The sequence below is a fragment of the Hypanus sabinus genome, chromosome 11 (genome assembly GCF_030144855.1).
Source record: "Hypanus sabinus isolate sHypSab1 chromosome 11, sHypSab1.hap1, whole genome shotgun sequence".
Classification (NCBI taxonomy): domain Eukaryota; kingdom Metazoa; phylum Chordata; class Chondrichthyes; order Myliobatiformes; family Dasyatidae; genus Hypanus; species Hypanus sabinus.
The window spans coordinates 67,533,539-67,551,678 of record NC_082716.1 but is presented as its reverse complement, the minus strand read 5'-3'; the positions used below and the strand labels follow the sequence as shown (position 1 = coordinate 67,551,678).

Here is an 18,140-nt window from a genome sequence, read left to right as displayed (position 1 = left end):
ATCGCCGTCCATCACAGGCAAAATCACTCCTTACCATTGAGCACATCTACAAGGAACGCTGCCACAAGAAAGCAGCATCAATCAGCAAGAATGCCCACCATCCAGCCGTGCTCCCCTCACTGCTGTTATCAGGAAAGAGGTACCAGAGCCCAGGTCCCACACCACTAGGTTCAGGAACAATTATTACTCTTAACATAATACCCCTCGGTGTGGAAACTTTACTCACTGCCACTCTGAATGGATTCTGCAAACTATGGACTCCCTTTCAAGTTGACAACTCAGGTTCTCTGTTATTTATTTATATGTTATTTGCATTTTCTGATTTGCACATCAGATGCTTGCCAGTCTTGGTGTGCAGATTTTCCATTCATCCTACTGTATTCCTCTATTGTGAATGTCTGCAAGGAAATGAATCTCAAGTACTATATGATAACATACATACTTTGATACTAAATTTACTTTGGAAATACTCCCTTTCTGGGCCTAATCGGCACCAGCTCTGACACGGGTACTCATAGTTTGTTCTCCAAGTTTCGGCCGGCCGGCATGTGTGCACCGCTTTTCCATGATTCGGCCTTTGAACAAGCATCGCACCGCTTTAATAGACTCTTCCCTCAACCCTCTGTAGAGGAGGAGGGGAGCGTCAGGGAGCAGAAATCTTTGACTGGCGCTTCCTGCTCGGGATTCCCACCAGTTCGCATAGTGGCTGTCAGAATTTGGCTCAGCAAACGCCCCGCCCGCCCGCATCCCTCCTCTTGGCTTTACCTTCAGATCAGATCATTCAAGGGATCACTTCCCGCGGAGCGGCGACCCGACCCGCCCCCAGCCCCCTCCACCTCTCGGCTCCAGTGAATCTGGCCAGACCTATGTTCAAAGGTGTGACCATGTACTTCCTCACACCGTACAAACCCAGTGCCGGCCACTTTACATAACCTCTATCTTTTTTTGCGCAAGTAACATAAAACAGACAAAATGGAAAAAGTCTCTCTTTTACATTATTAATCCAGCAAAGTTCGTGCAAAACTTCAACGTATCTGAAACGGCGAGCAAAACTTAATGCATGGAAATCTATGAAATATTCACACATTCCTTAAGAAATATCAGAATGTATTGCAACATTTGAGATCAATTAATATTTCAGGTTTGTGTACCCAACTGTTCGGTTCTCATTTGGTTACTCCCTCCGCAAAACAATGCCCCTGAAAAGTAAAAGAATCTCCTGCAGGGTTACTGACTTGCGATGCAAATAGGGAACCAGGGGCTGTCTTTCTGCCAACCCGCTGAGAAAAAAGACCGTTCAACTCTTCAGTGACTCGAACTCTGAGCACCGAAGCCTTAGCACCGGGACGACGGAAGACAGTTTCGGACGGGCTGCAGTGGGTAAGGGTAAGAAAATGCATTGCACCCTATTGTTCAATGAGGAACATTTTGTTGATTAAAACGGAATTTCTCGTTTTGCAGTGCTAGATTGTGTTACTTTTATACGTGTGAGAAGAATTAACGAACTTTCATTCCTGAATCACACATCTTGCAGAGTGTGAGCTCTTAGTTCAAGGTGATGTTTTTAAAAGACTTTTAATAGAGAGCTTAGGACAGTTGTGGTCGGCTGGATCTCGCTGTTGTTGGTTACCTCCCCCTCCCCAACCCCAGACCCTCTGCGCAAACGCTTTTCCTGTTTTGAACTTGTTGTATTTATCAGCTAAGCACATCTTTATCCCCACCCACCCAGTCAGACTTTGATATGACGGAGACGGCGACAGACAAACATAAGTCTGGGACATAAGTGGTTACTTTTTCACAATTAACAGAGGTCTGAGGAGTGCGACGCTTTCATTGCCTTGAATCGAGGAAAGGGTACCCAGTTCTCACGGGTTAGTTTCGCAGAATATTGTGTTACATTTTCAGTTAAAAGGTAATTATTAATGAAAACAGCAAGCTGTACTCCGTATCTTATTCTCTGTTTCAATCATTTAATTCCTATTAGTTTATATGGTAAAATTTAATGGGTTTTGGGATACATTGTATGTCTACCATTTGTTGCTTGGGTGGTTACATTTGTTACATATTTATAACAACATTTAATTTCTGCTACTTTTAGCAGAAAATGTAGTAGAAATTTTTATTTTCTGCTACTGATCTATTTAATACTGTTTTTCTAATACTGACTTGTTTTTATCTACCGCTTTATTTAATTGCCTGAGAGGAAACCAGTTTCATTGTACCTATGTATAATGACAATAAAGATTATTCAGTTCAATTCAATCAATACAATATACAAAATATGTATTGAAAAGTATTGAAGGTATAATTGTTGACTGTTTTGGAAAAATATTTATATTCGATTAAACCATTTAAAAGATAAAAGTTAAGCAACTTACGCTTACAGCAGGGAAACGTTTTCTAAATTGTTTTGGAATAATTATTATTTCTGCAGAAAAAACATTACCGCTCATAACTGAAGCATGCTTCCACAAAATTGATGCACTATGTAGATGCATTGTGTATGTAACTTTAATTGCTTCTTTTGCCATTGACAAATTAAGCAAAATTATATACTTTACTGCCCACTCACCCCTCCGTGGCTGTAATACCACGAAACTGTCAATGTTTTTAAAGAAGTATGCAAAATAAGAAATTTCTCCTAAAACAGCCAACGTGATTGCAGTGTGTGTGTGTGTGTGTGTGTGTGTGTGTGTGTGTGTGTGTGTGTGTGGAGGGGGGGGGCTGCCTGCCGTCTCCTAAAACAGCCAACATGTGTGTGTGTGTGTGTGGAGGGAGGGGGGGGCTGCTAAAACAGCCAACATGTCTGTGTGTGGAGGGGGGGTACTGCTAAAACAGCCAACATGTCTGTGTGTGTGTGTGTGTGTGTGTCTGTGTGTGTGTGGAGGGAGGGGGGGGGGCTGCTAAAACAGCCAACATGTCTGTGTGTGTGTGTGGAGGGAGGGGGGGGCTGCTAAAACAGCCAACATGTCTGTGTGTGTGTGTGGAGGGAGGGGGGCTGCTAAAACAGCCAACATGTCTGTGTGTGTGTGTGTGTGGAGGGGGGGGGGGGCTGCTAAAACAGCCAACATGTCTGTGTGTGTGTGTGGAGGGAGGGGGGGGCTGCTAAAACAGCCAACATGTCTGTGTGTGGAGGGGGGGGTACTGCTAAAACAGCCAACATGTCTGTGTGTGCGTGTGTGTGTCTGTGTGTGTGTGTGTGGAGGGAGGGGGGGGCTGCTTGCCTGCACAGCCGCCGCTAACTCCGCTGCTCTGATTTGTTTTCGCAGGCGATTCTGCGCCCCAAATCTGACTCGCCCGTGCCCCCTGGCGGGCATCCAGGTCACTGCCAGTCGAGAAAACGTGGGAAAACCAGCCGAAGGTGGCAGAAGGCGCGATGGGTGTCGAAGGCAGACGCCAGGACTCGTTCCCAGGCCCCAGCTACACCGACCAGGAAATCATCCTGCAGCATTACAACTACACGGGCAAGCTGCCGGCCGGCGATGGGAAGGCGGACTCGGAGAGCACGCTGCGGGTCACCTCCATCCTCTTCATAGTGGTGTGCTGTTTGATCGTCCTGGAGAACCTGATGGTGTTACTGGCCATCTGGCAGACCAAGAAGTTCCACCGGGCCATGTACTACTTCATCGGCAACCTGGCGCTCTCCGACCTGCTGGCAGGCGCTGCCTACACCGTTAACATCCTGCTGTCGGGTTCCAACACCTACCGCCTGTCCCTGGCGCAGTGGTTTGTGCGGGAAGGCAGCATGTTCGTGGCACTGTCCGCCTCCGTGCTCAGCCTGCTGGCCATCGCCATCGAGCGGTACCTGACCATGATGAAGATGAAGCCACACCACTCGGGTGGGAGCTACCGCGTCTTCCTGCTCATCAGCGGCTGCTGGCTGCTCTCGCTGCTGCTGGGTGGTTTGCCCATCATGGGCTGGAACTGCCTGCGTGGCTTCCCCCACTGCTCCACGGTGCTGCCACTCTACCACAAGCATTACATCCTCTTCTGCACCAGTGTCTTCAGCCTCATCCTGCTGGCCATTGTGCTGCTCTACGCCCGCATCTACGCACTGGTGCGGTCGCGGGCACGCCGCCTCGCCTTCAACCGCTACTCGGTGCGCCCGAACCGCCACGACGAGAAGGCGCTGGCCCTGCTCAAGTCGGTGATCATCGTGCTGAGCTGCTTCATCGCCTGCTGGGCGCCGCTCTTCGTGCTGCTGCTCTTCGACGTGGCCTGCGAGGTGAGGGGCTGCCCGGTGCTCTACCGGGCCGAGTGGTTCCTGGCGCTGGCCGTGCTCAACTCGGCTATGAACCCCATTATCTACACGCTGACCAACCGGGAGATGAGGCGCGCCTTCGTCCGGCTGCTGTGCTGCGTCTCCTGTCGCCACAGGCTGGTGAGGGCGGCAACGAGCGCCCTGCCCGAGTTCAGCCGGAGCAAGTCTGACAACTCGTCGCACCAGCACAAGGACGAGTGCGGCACCCCCGAGACCCTGATGTCCTCAGGCAACGTCAACTCCTCAGCGTGACGCGGGCTCCCTGGCGGAGTGAAGGGTGTCACCACCCTTCCAGCGATCGAGGCGGCGGCATTCCCACGTGAGACAATGTGTCTGTTGACCTCGAGGCAAGACATGGCCCGGATACTGCAGGGCAAGAGTGGGCTAAACCCAGCTGAACTCACTCAACAGAGTGGCAGTGGCATTTTAACTCTTTAAAATGCATGGACACCGTAGCTCTGGACTGGTAAAAAGAGGCAAATGCATTTAAAGACAAAACAAATGTGGCAATAAAGACTCGATTAAGTGCCGAGAATCGTGACTCCTGTGACCTAATGTGGCTTTTTGGGGGAGTGACAGATTTTTGAAGCTTCCAGGACTATTGAGTTTATGGAAAACGTACACTTTATAGAAGGATGGGCAAGCTCCTGGACACTCGACTACTTTGTGACTTTGGTGAAACTAAGAGACTGAATATTTTAGGGAAATGTTATCAGGCATTAAATTCTTGACTACAAGCAGTGTTAAAATAAAGAGAATATAGTGTTAAAATCTTGAAAATTAAATTTGTTACTAATGGGCCTCAATTGTATCATTTTCAATGAATCTGGATAGTGTCATTCCATCCTTTAACTGAGTGAACTTAACCTCGGATTGTTAATTTATTAACATTTGTGAAACATAATTAATAGTTCTCCAGATGTATTTGAAAAGAATGATTATGAATATTTAGGTATTTGCTCAAACAACAAAAAAACTGTCTAAATTATTGAATGTGTAATTAGGAGTTGACACGAAATATTCAAAATATCATGACTCATTCAATCAGAACATTGTGATCTTCTGAACGTACTGTGAGAAAAGCACTGAATATTTGTAAATATATATACCTTTAAATTCAAAAGATGTTTTAAGATTTCATCTATTTCAATGCACCTTTTAGATAGCAGAAACTCTACCAATCAAGTATTCACTCATCTATATATAGACATACATAAAGTTGGGAAGTAGTGAGACCAGTAAGTTTCCTTTCACTGATAAAGTCAGTTGGAAAACCAAGAAGATTGAAATCATGCATTACAGTAGATGATTGTAAGACACTTACTGTAAGACATGTAGTTGGTCTTGGTAATACACATTGTTTCATGATTATAACACATTGTTTTCTCAGAAAGAGAAAATTCATTTTCTTAAGTAATTGAGATTAAGTTCTGAAAATGTCATGAGAATTAATTGCTTTAACAATTTCATGCTTTTATCCTCAAAGAAATATCTCACAATTTGCCATTTCTCAAACCTTCTCAAGTCCAGCAAACATTCAAGATCCACACACTGTTTATATTATCCCTATGGATCATAGGACACAGCACTGAGGGACTGCCAGGCAACTCTTCATGGCTGAGTCAGTCTATGGAAGTAAAGCCAGGTATTTCCTGTGCGTCCTCCAAACCCTTCACCCCAACCTTGGTGGTTATGTCTTCAGCCATCCACACCTTAAACTTTAGACTAACTTCCTCAAATCCCTCCAACTGATTTAAACACTCATCAAACCTCACCAAGTTACTGTTCTTCTGTTTTGCCATGAACTGTATGCTGTTGACAGAAAATCCTGGAAATACTCAGCCTGCCACACCTCATTTGTTGGAAGAGGAACAGAGTTGATGTTCAGTTTGAAGAACTTTTGTCAGAACTGTGAAGGAAATGAACCTCATAGGGATGCAGAGAGATGGTGGAGGGGTGTCTATGAAAGGGTAAACAGCTGATCACGAGGATAAACTGTGAACAGCTTATGGAGTGAATGGGAGCAGTTAGATTGTAAGAACATGGAGAATGCAAAATTTCAGAGTAGGAAGACATTCCTGAGAGGTCAGACTGGGCATGTCTTCCCTGCTCAGGGTGTAAAAGAAAATAAACACGCTGAGCCAACTTTGCAGACAGACAACTACTACGGATGGAAATCAAGTTATGGTTTGGGAGATGTCCTGGCGAAGGGTCTCGGCCCGAAACGTCAACAGCGCTCCTCACTATAGATGCTGCCTAGCCTGCTGTGTTCCACCAGCATTTTGTGTGTGTCGTTGTTTGAATTTCCAGCATCTGCAGATTTCCTCGTGTTTGCTCTATGGGAGAAATACTTTAAGATTGGAGACCCTTTGTTAGAATGGCCAAAGGGTCTCCAACCCGAATTGTAACCTCTGTTCCTCTTCGCAGGTGTTGCCTGACCTGCTGAATGATTCCAAGATTTTCTAGGGTCTTAATATGTTGATATGAGTTAAGGCTCTAAAGCTCCAATTGTGACCATGAGAGATCGATATTCAGGATGACACATAGAGCAACTGTGAAGGAGTCAAGACACACTACGTATTTTCATCGGTGTGACATGGTTTTAGTTTTGCATCAACTGAGGGGGTTACTTTTCTAAAAGCACGGTGATTACAAGTAAACCTCCAACTGCATTTGGCTGGCAACTCTCTTTATGGTTTTATTACCTGAAGGGATCTCTACATTAATGGAAAATAAAACCCGGTGGCGAAATGTTTCGCCTTCAGTGGCGAGAGCATGTGCAATATGGGTGAACAGTGTACAAAGAATCATACCTTAAGTACGAAGGCAAAAAAAATGGCCCCAAAACATATGGTTTGATTTCTGTGCAAAGAAATCAAAATTTATTTCCATCAAGCAGGGATTAAGTATTTGGGAGAGTGGTCTTTGAGCCTGTTTGAACTGCGATTTAATACAGGAAGTAGAACTGGGGATTTTTTATATTGAATTGCTCATTGTTAAAGCTCATACCAATAGAGACATTAATAAATGTAAAAGGGACTTGGATGCAGTGAAATAGAGCTCAGCATATATATAGTTTAACATCACACCTGAGAGGCCAGGATGGACAGTGTAGCTTCAGTTGACAAGTTTCTTTTTTTGGCAGCAGGGAAGGTGATAATTGTTGAACAAGATAAGCAGGAAGATAAAGTTAAAAGTAATACAGTCTGAATGAGCTTGAAGAACCAAAATCCATGCACTTAAACTCTGGCTTCAGGTCTTGCAAACAATGAAATGTGCAAAGTTAAAAATTAGCCCAGCAGGGACACAGACCGTGAGGTAGAGTACAAAACCTCCTTATGGATTTGAAATACACAATTAATTTAATACACATGCCGAAGAAAATCCCAACCAAACACAGAAATCAGAAATACAGGGAATACTCGAGCACGTCCGCGGATAGAGGAATGGGGCAATGTTTCATGATGACTTGTCATCTTGAATAGAGTCACTGATTTCAATAATGTTCCGTGATTTACTCCATAGAATTCATAGGGAAGATCATATGAATTACCTTTTGTTAAGTTTATTCACTGTTCAAATACTCTATGGAGCTCCCTCCCTTCCCTTTGTTACTTTCTTGTAACACAGAAATATTCATTTGTCCACTTATTACCTATTGGTTTGGTGATCTCCACAGCTGTGCCAGCCCCAAACATCTTTGAGCTGGAAACAGAACATCAGATTTAGTCTGACAAATACACTGTACAGACTGAGAAAAGGGGTATTTGAAAATCAAGACCTTGGGTCTAGGGTTCAAATTTCCTGTCATCCTTGCCCACTGTCTATTTCTGAGGCCTGCCATGCACAACAGAGGCACCTCAAAGCACAGGAAAGATGCAACCAATCCTATTTATGTAAAATCCACCATAATATCTGACAAGATCATTAATCCAATATCAATGTCCTCTTCCAGGTCAACTTCGATAATATTGACACTCTGTCAGTTCCACTGGACTGACCATACCATTCACAAGCCCAACACCAAACTCCTTAGGCACTTTATTCCAGCTCTGGCAAGGGAAGCGTTCATCACACGTTCAGGGAAAAGGTTCAAGAATGTGCTCAAGATCACCTCGAAAAAAATGACTCCGAAGAAACCCTTACCCAGCACTGTTTGAAGTTGAGGAGTAAGCATTCCAGATGGTGTTGAGAACATTAGGTCCATGCACCAGAACCACACAGAGGTCCACTGCAAATGGTGGAAATAGCACACCCTGTTACAACTTATCCACTTGCCACCCAGCATCGGCAATCCATGTAGTAGTTTACCTTTTCTACAAGTACCTCATCAGTAACTCAGAACTCACTGTAGCAAATCATTTTCCAAGGAACTATCCAAGAAGACGGGCTTTCTGATTTGCACTTGTACTCCTCCTGTTGTATAGTAAGAGTAAATACATAAAAAACATCATGAAAATAGGATCAGCTAAGAAACTATTAACATCAAAATGGAAGGAAATCATTTTGAGGACTGGGTGATAGCAACGTGAAAATGTAATTTTCCTTGAGGATTTATTCTAAAACCATTAATATCATTGTGAGAAAATGGTTATTATTCTTCTCCATTGAATTACTACATAACTGGTGTGTATGTGTGAGATAGGGAATTCCCTTGGTCTTATTCACGAACAGTGCAGTGAAAAAAACATTACTGTACATGTCAGGAAGGCACATAAGTTGTGAGAAGAAATTGGAAGAGATAACATTCCAAATGTACCATGGCTTGTCTCTTGTAATGATACAACACTCAAAGCTGGGAGATCAGCTTTGAAACTGAGTTGTTGTATTGCATTATTTCAATGGCAGATATTGCATTCAGTTATAAAAAACAACTTTGATTAGATATCAGATTTTCTTAGGATGGAGGAGGACAGTCTTACTTAGTACATGTATTATCAAGGCAGATTGGAATGTATTTTTGGATAATCCCCAGCATTTTTTAAAAAACGTCTTCAGTCATCTAAATTATTGGCTTGACTTTTGTGCCGTGTGACAAGATCCCTGCTCTTACTTGTACAGATCTCCCTTTGTCAACTAACTGCAATGAGCCAGCTCCATGGTCTCCATGGTTGTTTTGGCAATAGAAACAGGGGGCACAGAACGAATCCTTGTCATAAAAATACTAAACCAGTACTGTCACGTGACCAATATGGCTTAACCAGCCATGAAACCTATCAACATCCATGAATATTTCAAAACACTCCTGACATATAAAAGCAATTCAAAGTTATTGAATAAAGGCATTACAAATAACTTACACTGCTTAAAAACATTTAAAGGGTCTTAAAATAACATCCTTAAACTAACTTAACTAAATCAAAATGTAAACTACCCACCGTGTACTTTAATTCTGAACTACTGTACCTCCCCGAAGAAATCAATGGACATTGTTCCCATGTCAGATCCAAACTGGTGTGTAAATTCTAAGGGTGAATGATGAAGAGATGAAGAACTGCACAAATTGGCACTCCACTACTGACTTCATTGATGACTACTACTGCAGAGCATCATCAACACGTTATTGGTGGCCAATTGCCAGCAAGTTTTAGACTTGCACCTCTGGAGATGCCGACACAAATCTCAAGTAAGGTGCATTTACAAGAGAAAGTACTGATTGTTCCATGCAGAATTTCCTTTTAAATTGCTGGCTAAGGTAACTTCAATCAATAAATATCTCAGTTTCACCATGGTTTTTCCTGCTACTGACTTGCTGCCACTGAACCTACTATGATAGCTGTTTATGCAACCGCACGTACTGAAGTTGAAGAGTCAGGTATTCACAGATCTAATGAATACCTATCATTACAACAGAAACTGATAATGCAACACCATCTAGATTGTACTGTGTTCAGTCACTTTGGGTCAAGCACTTTCAAAGGAAGTATGGCTGGAAGTTTACTTTATATGTAAGTTAATTTCTTTCCTTGGGGGTGGTGGGGTAGAGGTATGTCTCCGGTCAGACATGTCACAAGACTGGTTTGTGTGGATATCATTACAATACTGTTCTGTTGAAAAATGTCTCTAGTACAGACCAATCAGAATAACCGGACAGAAATGGCCCCTTACAGATCACCTCATCCATGGCAACCACGTTGGCTATTTATGCCATCATGCCCAAGTAGCCATCCAGATGCCTTTGATACATTGTATTTGTATCTGTCCCCACCACCTTCACTAGCAGCTCATCCCAGATATTCAACACACTCGGTGTGAAAAACTAACCCTTCAGATCTCCGTTAAATTTCCCCTATTCTCCTGTAAACTTGTGTCCTCTAGTTCTAGATACCCCTTCCCCGGAAAAAAAAGACTCTATTCGCCTATCAATATTCCTCATAATTTTAAAAACGTTTATAGATCCACGGGCTTCTACATCCCATTGAGCATCAACTCAGACCATCCAGTCTCTCTCCCGTCCTGTGCCATCCTGGGGAATTTCCTTTGCACTCAATATTGCTACTCCATCCTTTCTGAAAAGTGCCAAACAGAACTGTACCCAAATGCATTCTAATCAATGTTTCATACAACTGCAAAAGGAGTCCCAATTCTTATACTCTAATATGTCACAGAACCACAATCAGCTTTTGTTACACCTAAACTACCTAAACTAGACTTAAATCCTTGATAGAAAGCAAATATGGAAGAAAAGAGAGAATTTGTAGTAGAATGAATTAGAGACATTTTCCACCATTTCAACCCCTAAAGCTTCACTCTGCAACTGCAGTAATTCTATGTGTCCTACGACAAGTCTGATCCAGTCTTTCTCAGATCAACATGACTTCTCCTACAAGTCACATGAACATTGCATGCTAACGTGACAGAGTAAAATTTCGTGAGGTTTGGCTCTGACCCTGGCAATGAGACAGAAATGGTACGTTTTAGCATGTTTGTCAACTGAATTTTAACTCATGGAAATTGATTAATTCGTATTGATAGGCAGCTGTCGGTAATAACAATCTAGTACTATTATTGTGCCATCTAGGTGGCCAGCAAACGTCAAGGCCGTTGTTAGCATCATGTTTTAACTTCTCAAACGATTAACATCTTCATATCATTTCATTTGGAACAGATTGTTATATTATGCATAATATGTCACAGTGTACAATCTATTCAAAGCTGAGGGGATACGTTAGTAGGCGCAAATATTAAGCTGTGGGAAAATATTTATTAGAGTGAAACACCTGCAAAAAGAAACTATATCTTTGAATTTATTGAAGTGAGAGTATAACTGATTCTGTAATTGTGCTCAGATAAACACTGAAAGGTCAGGGATAGCATAGCATTAGAATCAAATGCTACTTGCACAATGTAGACAGAGATCTTTTGGCCCAATGAGTCCGCACTGAACATAGGGCTCAGTCCGGGTTCCCCATTTGGCTCTTATCTTCAAATCCCCACCTCTGCAGGTACCTATCCGAGTGCTTCATAAATAATACTATTATTCCTGGCTCAACCACTTCCTTCAGCGGTTCAGTCCATGCACTCCCCACCCTCTGTGTGAAGAAGTTGCCCCCAGATCCCTTTTTACATCTTTCCTCTCTTATCCTACTTAGCCTGTCATGTATCTGCTAGCTTCCATAAAGAAAACTGTGCAACGAATGCCAGCCCAGGTGTTCACAGGTAGCTTCATCTGTTCTGTAGAGACTGTATTGTGCCTTGGTCTGAGAAATGAGATAATTTCACCTAACAATGCATCATCAAGGTAGGTTGCTGCAAATGTCATGAAAGTTTGCTTATGACACTGAAAAGAGGAACAGTGGAACTTCAAAGTGTTGTTAATTTAATCTAAAAACAAATTCTATAACAAGGCAATATATTGTTCCCTTTATTTGTGATTTTACTTTCAGAGTGTAGTATGTAATTTCCTCAGTCCCGTACAGTGCACATTTTTGTTGAATACTGCAATGTGACCAGCAGATGGGGCTGTTGTCACAATTCACATTATTCTTGGAGCCGTACATTTGGATCCTAACTAACTGACTCACATGATCGTCATTTTTTATAATTGTTTATGTTCAGTTTACTATCTGATTGCATTTAATGCTCAGTGTGATAATTATTTAACTCATTATGTTGCAAATGGGTATCTCTGAGGACTGAAGTAACACTCACGGACCAAGAGGCAATAAGCGAAGCAACACACACAAAAGTGGATTTTTGTGCGTTGGGGAAGATCTAAAGGCAAGTGGGTGTGATGACGGATCAAAGGCAGAGAATTAGTCACAACGCACGTGAAACATGAATGCTTTAATCAGCCTCAAGTCTCTCATCCATCACAGAACGTGGGTGAGTCATTCACTGCAGATGATTACAATGTCAGCATAGAGCAAGGAATTAAACAGACCCATTCACTTCGGCAGTACGCTCCTGTATACATTAATTAGGAAGGAGACAGAAATATAAATTGCCTGTTCTCCCTCTGCTGTTATCTACACCCACCGATTCACACAGTTCTTGCTATTCAGGCAAAATGATGACATGTGAGTCCATTTTAAATGTTTCCTTTATAATGAAGAGATTTTTAATCTCCACAATGAGTAGAAAATGAGTGTAACCAAGCTAAACGTCTAACCAGAGCATCAGTTTGTCAAAAATTACTTCAGTGGTCACTCTTGCCCCCAGCTAATCTCTGCCACCAGTCTTTGTATTCTTAACGCACAACCTATTGTTCGACAGAGTTGCAGATTTCCCTAGCTCTCCTCTCTCAGTGTGGGAGTGAACCCTTTGCTCAAGGTGAATTCCTGATTTATCATGGGATCAGGAATTTCTACCTGAAGTGCATGTGGTGAACTACATATACCTGTCTGGACACGCACCCTGCTGACTGCTCCTGTGGCTCCTCCCACAGACCCCTGTATAAAGGAGATTGAGGTCTGAGCCCGGCCTCTCAGTCTCCAGGATGTAGTATGGTGGTCAACTACCGCTTGTTCTTTCTTCCAGTCAATAAAAGCCGACATCTCGCCTTCACGTCTCAGAGAGAGTTATTGATGGTGCATCAATGCAGGAAGAGGTGTTGGAATAAAGTAGCATCATTAAAGGTGATCAGATATCAGGACAAAAATCCATTCTAGGAAACTACCAAAAGCTACTGGCAGACTGAAAGAAGACAGTGCAGTTACATTTAGGGTTATTAAGTTATTACTAAACAGTGGTAAAATAGTAGCAGATGTTGTGGAAATATTCCAGGTTATTGGAAATACCTCTATTATTCAGATTGGATATTCAATATTCCCAAAACATTTATATACAGTGTTTACCAGACCAAAGCACAGATAATCTTCACCCTATTCAGTTCACATTCCCATTCCATCCACTCATTCATTCTATGTTACCACTCTTCATTCTCTGTAAATAATAACAAAGCTGATCTCCTCAGCCCCAGTAGGCACTGTCACTCTTCCCCCCACACTGTTGGTTCACACTGTCCTCCCCCTCAGCTGCCGCTGTCATTCCTGCCCTCACCCCCCCCAGATCACACTGTCAGTCTCCTCATTCCCTCTTCACTCACCACTGTCACTTTTATCTGCTCCCTCACAATTCCCACTGCTGTGTTTCTCTCCTCGCTGACACTCACCACTCAACCCACAGAACATGCATGACTTTGGCTTATTGCAAGTAAGCCAACAATGTTTTTCACCTTTCCAAACCTAAAGTCTGGTTCTAAAGCAGTTACTTATGATTCATCCTTATCTTTTGCATTCTCCTCTGCTTCCTTCAGTGTAAGCAATCCTTGTCTTTTCGATTTCCCCTCATAATTTAAAAGGTTTTGGTCTGAGTATTTGTGTTACATACACATCACATACAGCCCTGAGATTCTTTCTCCTGTGGGCATACTCAGCAAATCAATAGCGCCTAGCAACTTTAGTAACCCATAAGAAATTGATCAGTTTAGGGTGCTAAGTGAATCGATGATGGGTGGCGGCATATTCGACGTCACACGATTTCAGGGCAAAGAGAACCAGACATAACACCGTATTTTGGATCATTTCTTGGAGATGCTGCTGTGTTGACGTCCACTTATTGGGTGAGTTGCAGATGATGTTGAACTAGTTCAAGTTAACAGTTATCAACATGAAAGTTTTGGCTCAACTGTAACTAGCTCATTATGTCCTGATAGACAACTTAAATGAAGAAATTCAGAAAGCCTCTGGAACATTGACAAACTTACTTCACATGTCTAAAACCACAAACTGCAGACCTTTAACACAGTGCTCTCTGCCCTTCAAGCCTGTGTTCTTACCATTTTATTTTGCTGCTGTAAACATTCCCTCTGCTCCTCAGGGATCAACTTTATCATGGCGTGAACCAACATTATTCACCACCTACGTTTACAGGTATTAGGAAGTTGCTGTTGTGAGTTGGTGCTACATACAACAACAACAAAAATTCAACAATTATATAGAATAACAAATTGTATAAAAATAAACACAGAAATATAGATATGGAATAAAATGTGCATAAATATATGAATATCAGCATCTATTTACAATTTCAAGTTCCTGGGTGTCAAGATCTCTGAGGATCTAACCTGGTCCCAACATATCAATGCAGTTATAAAGAAGGCAAGACAGTGATTATGCTTCATTAGGAGTTTGAAGAGATTTGGCCTGTCAACAAATACACTCAAAAACTTCTATAGTTGTACCGTGGAGAGCATTCTGACAGGCTGCATCACTGTCTGGTATGGAGGGGCTACTGCACAGGACCGAAAGAAGCTGCAGAGGGTTGTAAATCTAGTCGGCTCCATCTTGAGTACCAGCCTCCGAATTACCCAGGACATCTTTAGGGAGTGTTGTCTCAGAAAGGCAGAGTCCATTATTAATGACCTCCAGCACCCAGGGCATGTCCTTTTCTCACTGTAGGAGATTCAGAAGCCTGAAGGCATACAATCAGCAATTCAAGAACAGCTTCTTCCACTCTGCCATCTGATTCCTAAATGAACATTGAACCCATGACCACAACTTCACCTTTTAATATAAAATTTATTTACTTTTTGCACGATTTCAATCTATTCAATACGTACGCTATAATTGACCCTTTTTTTGTTTTCCTCTTCTTCTAGATTATGTATTGCATTGAACTGCCGCTGCTAAGTTAACAAATTTCATGAAACATGCCGGTGCTAATAAACTTGATTCTGATGTAAACAGCATTATAAAGAGTGGGTGAAAGTGGTTACGGTGCTGTGCAGTGACTGAGATAATAGTTTGTTGTAGGTAGCACCAACTCACAACAGCAACTTCCTAATACCTGTAAACGTAGGTGGTGAATAATGTTGGTTTTCGCCATGATAAAGTTGATCCCTGAGGAGCAGAGGGAATGTTTACAGTAGCAAAATAAAATGGTAAGAACACAGGCTTGAAGGGCAGAGAGCACTGTGTTAAAGGTCTGCAGTTTGTGGTTTTAGACATGTGAAGTAAGTTTGTCAATGTTCCAGGGCTTTCTGAATTTCCTCATTTAAGTTGTCTATCAGGACATAATAGAGGGGGTGGGGTGGGGTAACTAGAATGGTTGATCAGATTAACTGCCTGTGGGTAGAAAATCTTAACTTCTTTCCATAGATGTGTCTTGTGGTTTCCAGCATTTTCTTAGAACCTGTTAGGGTCCGGTCCGTGGACTCTGGACTCCGGGCCTTGCAGCCAGCCCTCCTGTCACCCGGAGCCATTGGATCATCTTGGCTTAAGGAGGTACACCTGTTGCCTATTAGGGGCAGGTGTTTATAAGGGGCTCAGGGACTGAGCCTGGTTGGGGTTGTAAGGATCTTGCTATGTACTTGTTCCCATGCTTCTCTTGCATGTGCTGGTCCCACAGTTCTGCCTTATTTGCCTTGCCCATGCTGTCAGTTCACTTTCCCAATTTACCAGTGTATCATGGTAGTCCTGCTACTCATGCTGGACCCAGCTCCCTTCTGTTCCTTTGCCCCTGTCAGGGAAGTCAGGCTCCTGCCATTACCCCTTGGGTGGTTCTGTCCCTTCCTGTCCCTTGCCCCCATTGGGTAAGCCAGGCTGTTGCTGTTACCTCTTGGGTGGTTCTGTCCCTTGCCCCTGTTGGGTAAGCCAGGCTGTTGCCATTACCCTATGGGTAGGTTCTGCCCCTTCCTGCCCCTTGCCTCTGTTGGGGAAGCCAGGCTATCTGCTGTTGCCTGGTGGAGGGACTCTGTTCCCTTCCTACCCCTCACCTCAGATGGGTTGTACCCCACACCTGCCCAGGTGTCTGTGCCTTGCCCAGGCCTCTGCTTCTGCCTGGGAGGTGGCCCTGCCTGGGATCCATGTGGCCTGCCCTGAGTACTCTGACCCTTTCCACCCATTGCTCCCTACGGGTTGTGCCTGCACCTGCCCAGGGTTCTGTGTCTTGCCCAGGCCTCTGTGTTCCTGCCTGGGAGGTGGCCCTGTCCAGGAGTTATGTGCCCACCCCAGGGGGCTCTCCTGCCTGCCATGAACTCCAGGATCCCCCTGCCTTGCCTGATCTCAGAGATCCCCCTGCCTTGAATGCATTACCCCTTGCATGCCATGGCATCCCCATCCTGTCCTACCCCTAGTACTTCAGTGCCTGTGTCCTGCATTTGGGCCCATTCCATGTCCACTCCTGATAGAACCATAGAACATTACAGCACAGTAACAGGCCTTTTGGCCCTTCTTGGCTGTGCTGAACCATTTTTCTGCCTAGTCCCACTGACCTGCACCTGGACCATATCCCTCCATACACCTCTCAACCATGTACCTGTCCAGATTTTTCTTAAATGTTAAAAGTGACCACTTCATCTGGCAGCTCATTCCACATTTCCACCACTCTGGGTGAAGAAGCCCCCCCCCCCCATATTCCCTTTAAACATTTCCCCCTTCACCCTTAACCCATGTCCTGTTTTTTTTTTCTCCACTAGCCTCAGTGGAAAAAGCCTGCTTGCTATCTATACCCATCATAATTTTGTATACCTCTATCAAATCTCCCCTCATTCTCCTACGCTCCAGGGAATAAAGTCCTAACCTATTCAACCTTTCTCTGTAACTCAGTTTCTCAAGTCCCGGCAACATCCTTGGAAACCTTCTCTGCACTCTTTCAACCTTATTAATATCCTTCCTGTAATTAGGTGACCAAAACTGCACACAATACCCCAAATTTGGCCTCACCATAACATTCGAACTCTTGTACTCAATACTTTGATTTATAAAGGCCAATGTATCAAAAGCTCTCTTTACTACCCTATCTACCTGTGACGCCACTTTTAGGGAATTTTGTATCTGTATTTCCTGATTTTGTTTTTTGGCTAATAACAAAAACATCAACATTTAACTATAGTGTTAAATGGGCAATGAATATGTTGATGGAATGTTTATTATATGGACCAGTCTGACTGTGAAGACTTCTCCAAACATTGTTGCAACCCAAACAGCGGTTGACCATCCAATGCTATATCTGTCTGTCTAGGTACTGAATCCAATGCAGACACTGGTGACCATGGTTTTCCTTACAGATCTATCCCTCATACTTTGGATGACTTCCATTTCCTCTATGTGTAGCCACCTGGCCTGGCTTTTGATGTACATAAGCCGAGGTCCCCTTGATCTTTCCAGAGAGTTTGAGTTTTTCTAGTTCATCTTTCCGCACGATGTGTCCTAGGAATCTGAGCTGTCTTTCTCTTATTGTTGGTGTGAGTGATCTAACTGCTTGGATGAAGAACTTCTTCATTTGATGTGTGTGTAGTCTGTGATATTTTTAATATTCTCCTGTAGAGCCATAATTCAGCTGCTTCTAGGCTCTTTTCCATTGCTGGGGAAATGGTCCAGCATTCACTTCCATAAGTCAGGATAGAATGAATGTAGCACTGCAGTATTCTGCTTTT

At 43.3% G+C, this 18,140-nt stretch overlaps 1 protein-coding gene across 4 annotated transcripts; it reads left to right on the top strand.

Moving 5' to 3' along the window:
* The first annotated feature begins 886 nt into the window (after positions 1–886).
* Positions 887–5,384, top strand: s1pr1 (sphingosine-1-phosphate receptor 1). 4 transcript variants are annotated; one of them, XM_059984623.1, is made up of 2 exons: positions 887–1,380; positions 3,270–5,384. In XM_059984623.1, exon 2 carries the CDS (start codon positions 3,377–3,379, stop codon positions 4,511–4,513), a length of 1,137 nt encoding a protein of 378 aa, XP_059840606.1. In that variant the 5' UTR covers positions 887–1,380; positions 3,270–3,376; the 3' UTR covers positions 4,514–5,384. The 4 variants fall into 4 exon arrangements, with proteins under 4 accessions (XP_059840606.1, XP_059840605.1, XP_059840603.1 ...); XM_059984622.1 differs by having other exon boundaries at positions 887–1,386; XM_059984620.1 differs by lacking the exon at positions 887–1,380 and adding an exon at positions 1,549–1,912.
* Positions 5,385–18,140: the final 12,756 nt, after the last annotated feature.

Excerpts from the sequence above, each read along its gene's own strand:
- s1pr1 (XM_059984623.1), top strand. The coding sequence starts at position 3,377 with ATGGGTGTCGAAGGCAGACGCCAGGACTCGTTCCCAGGCCCCAGCTAC.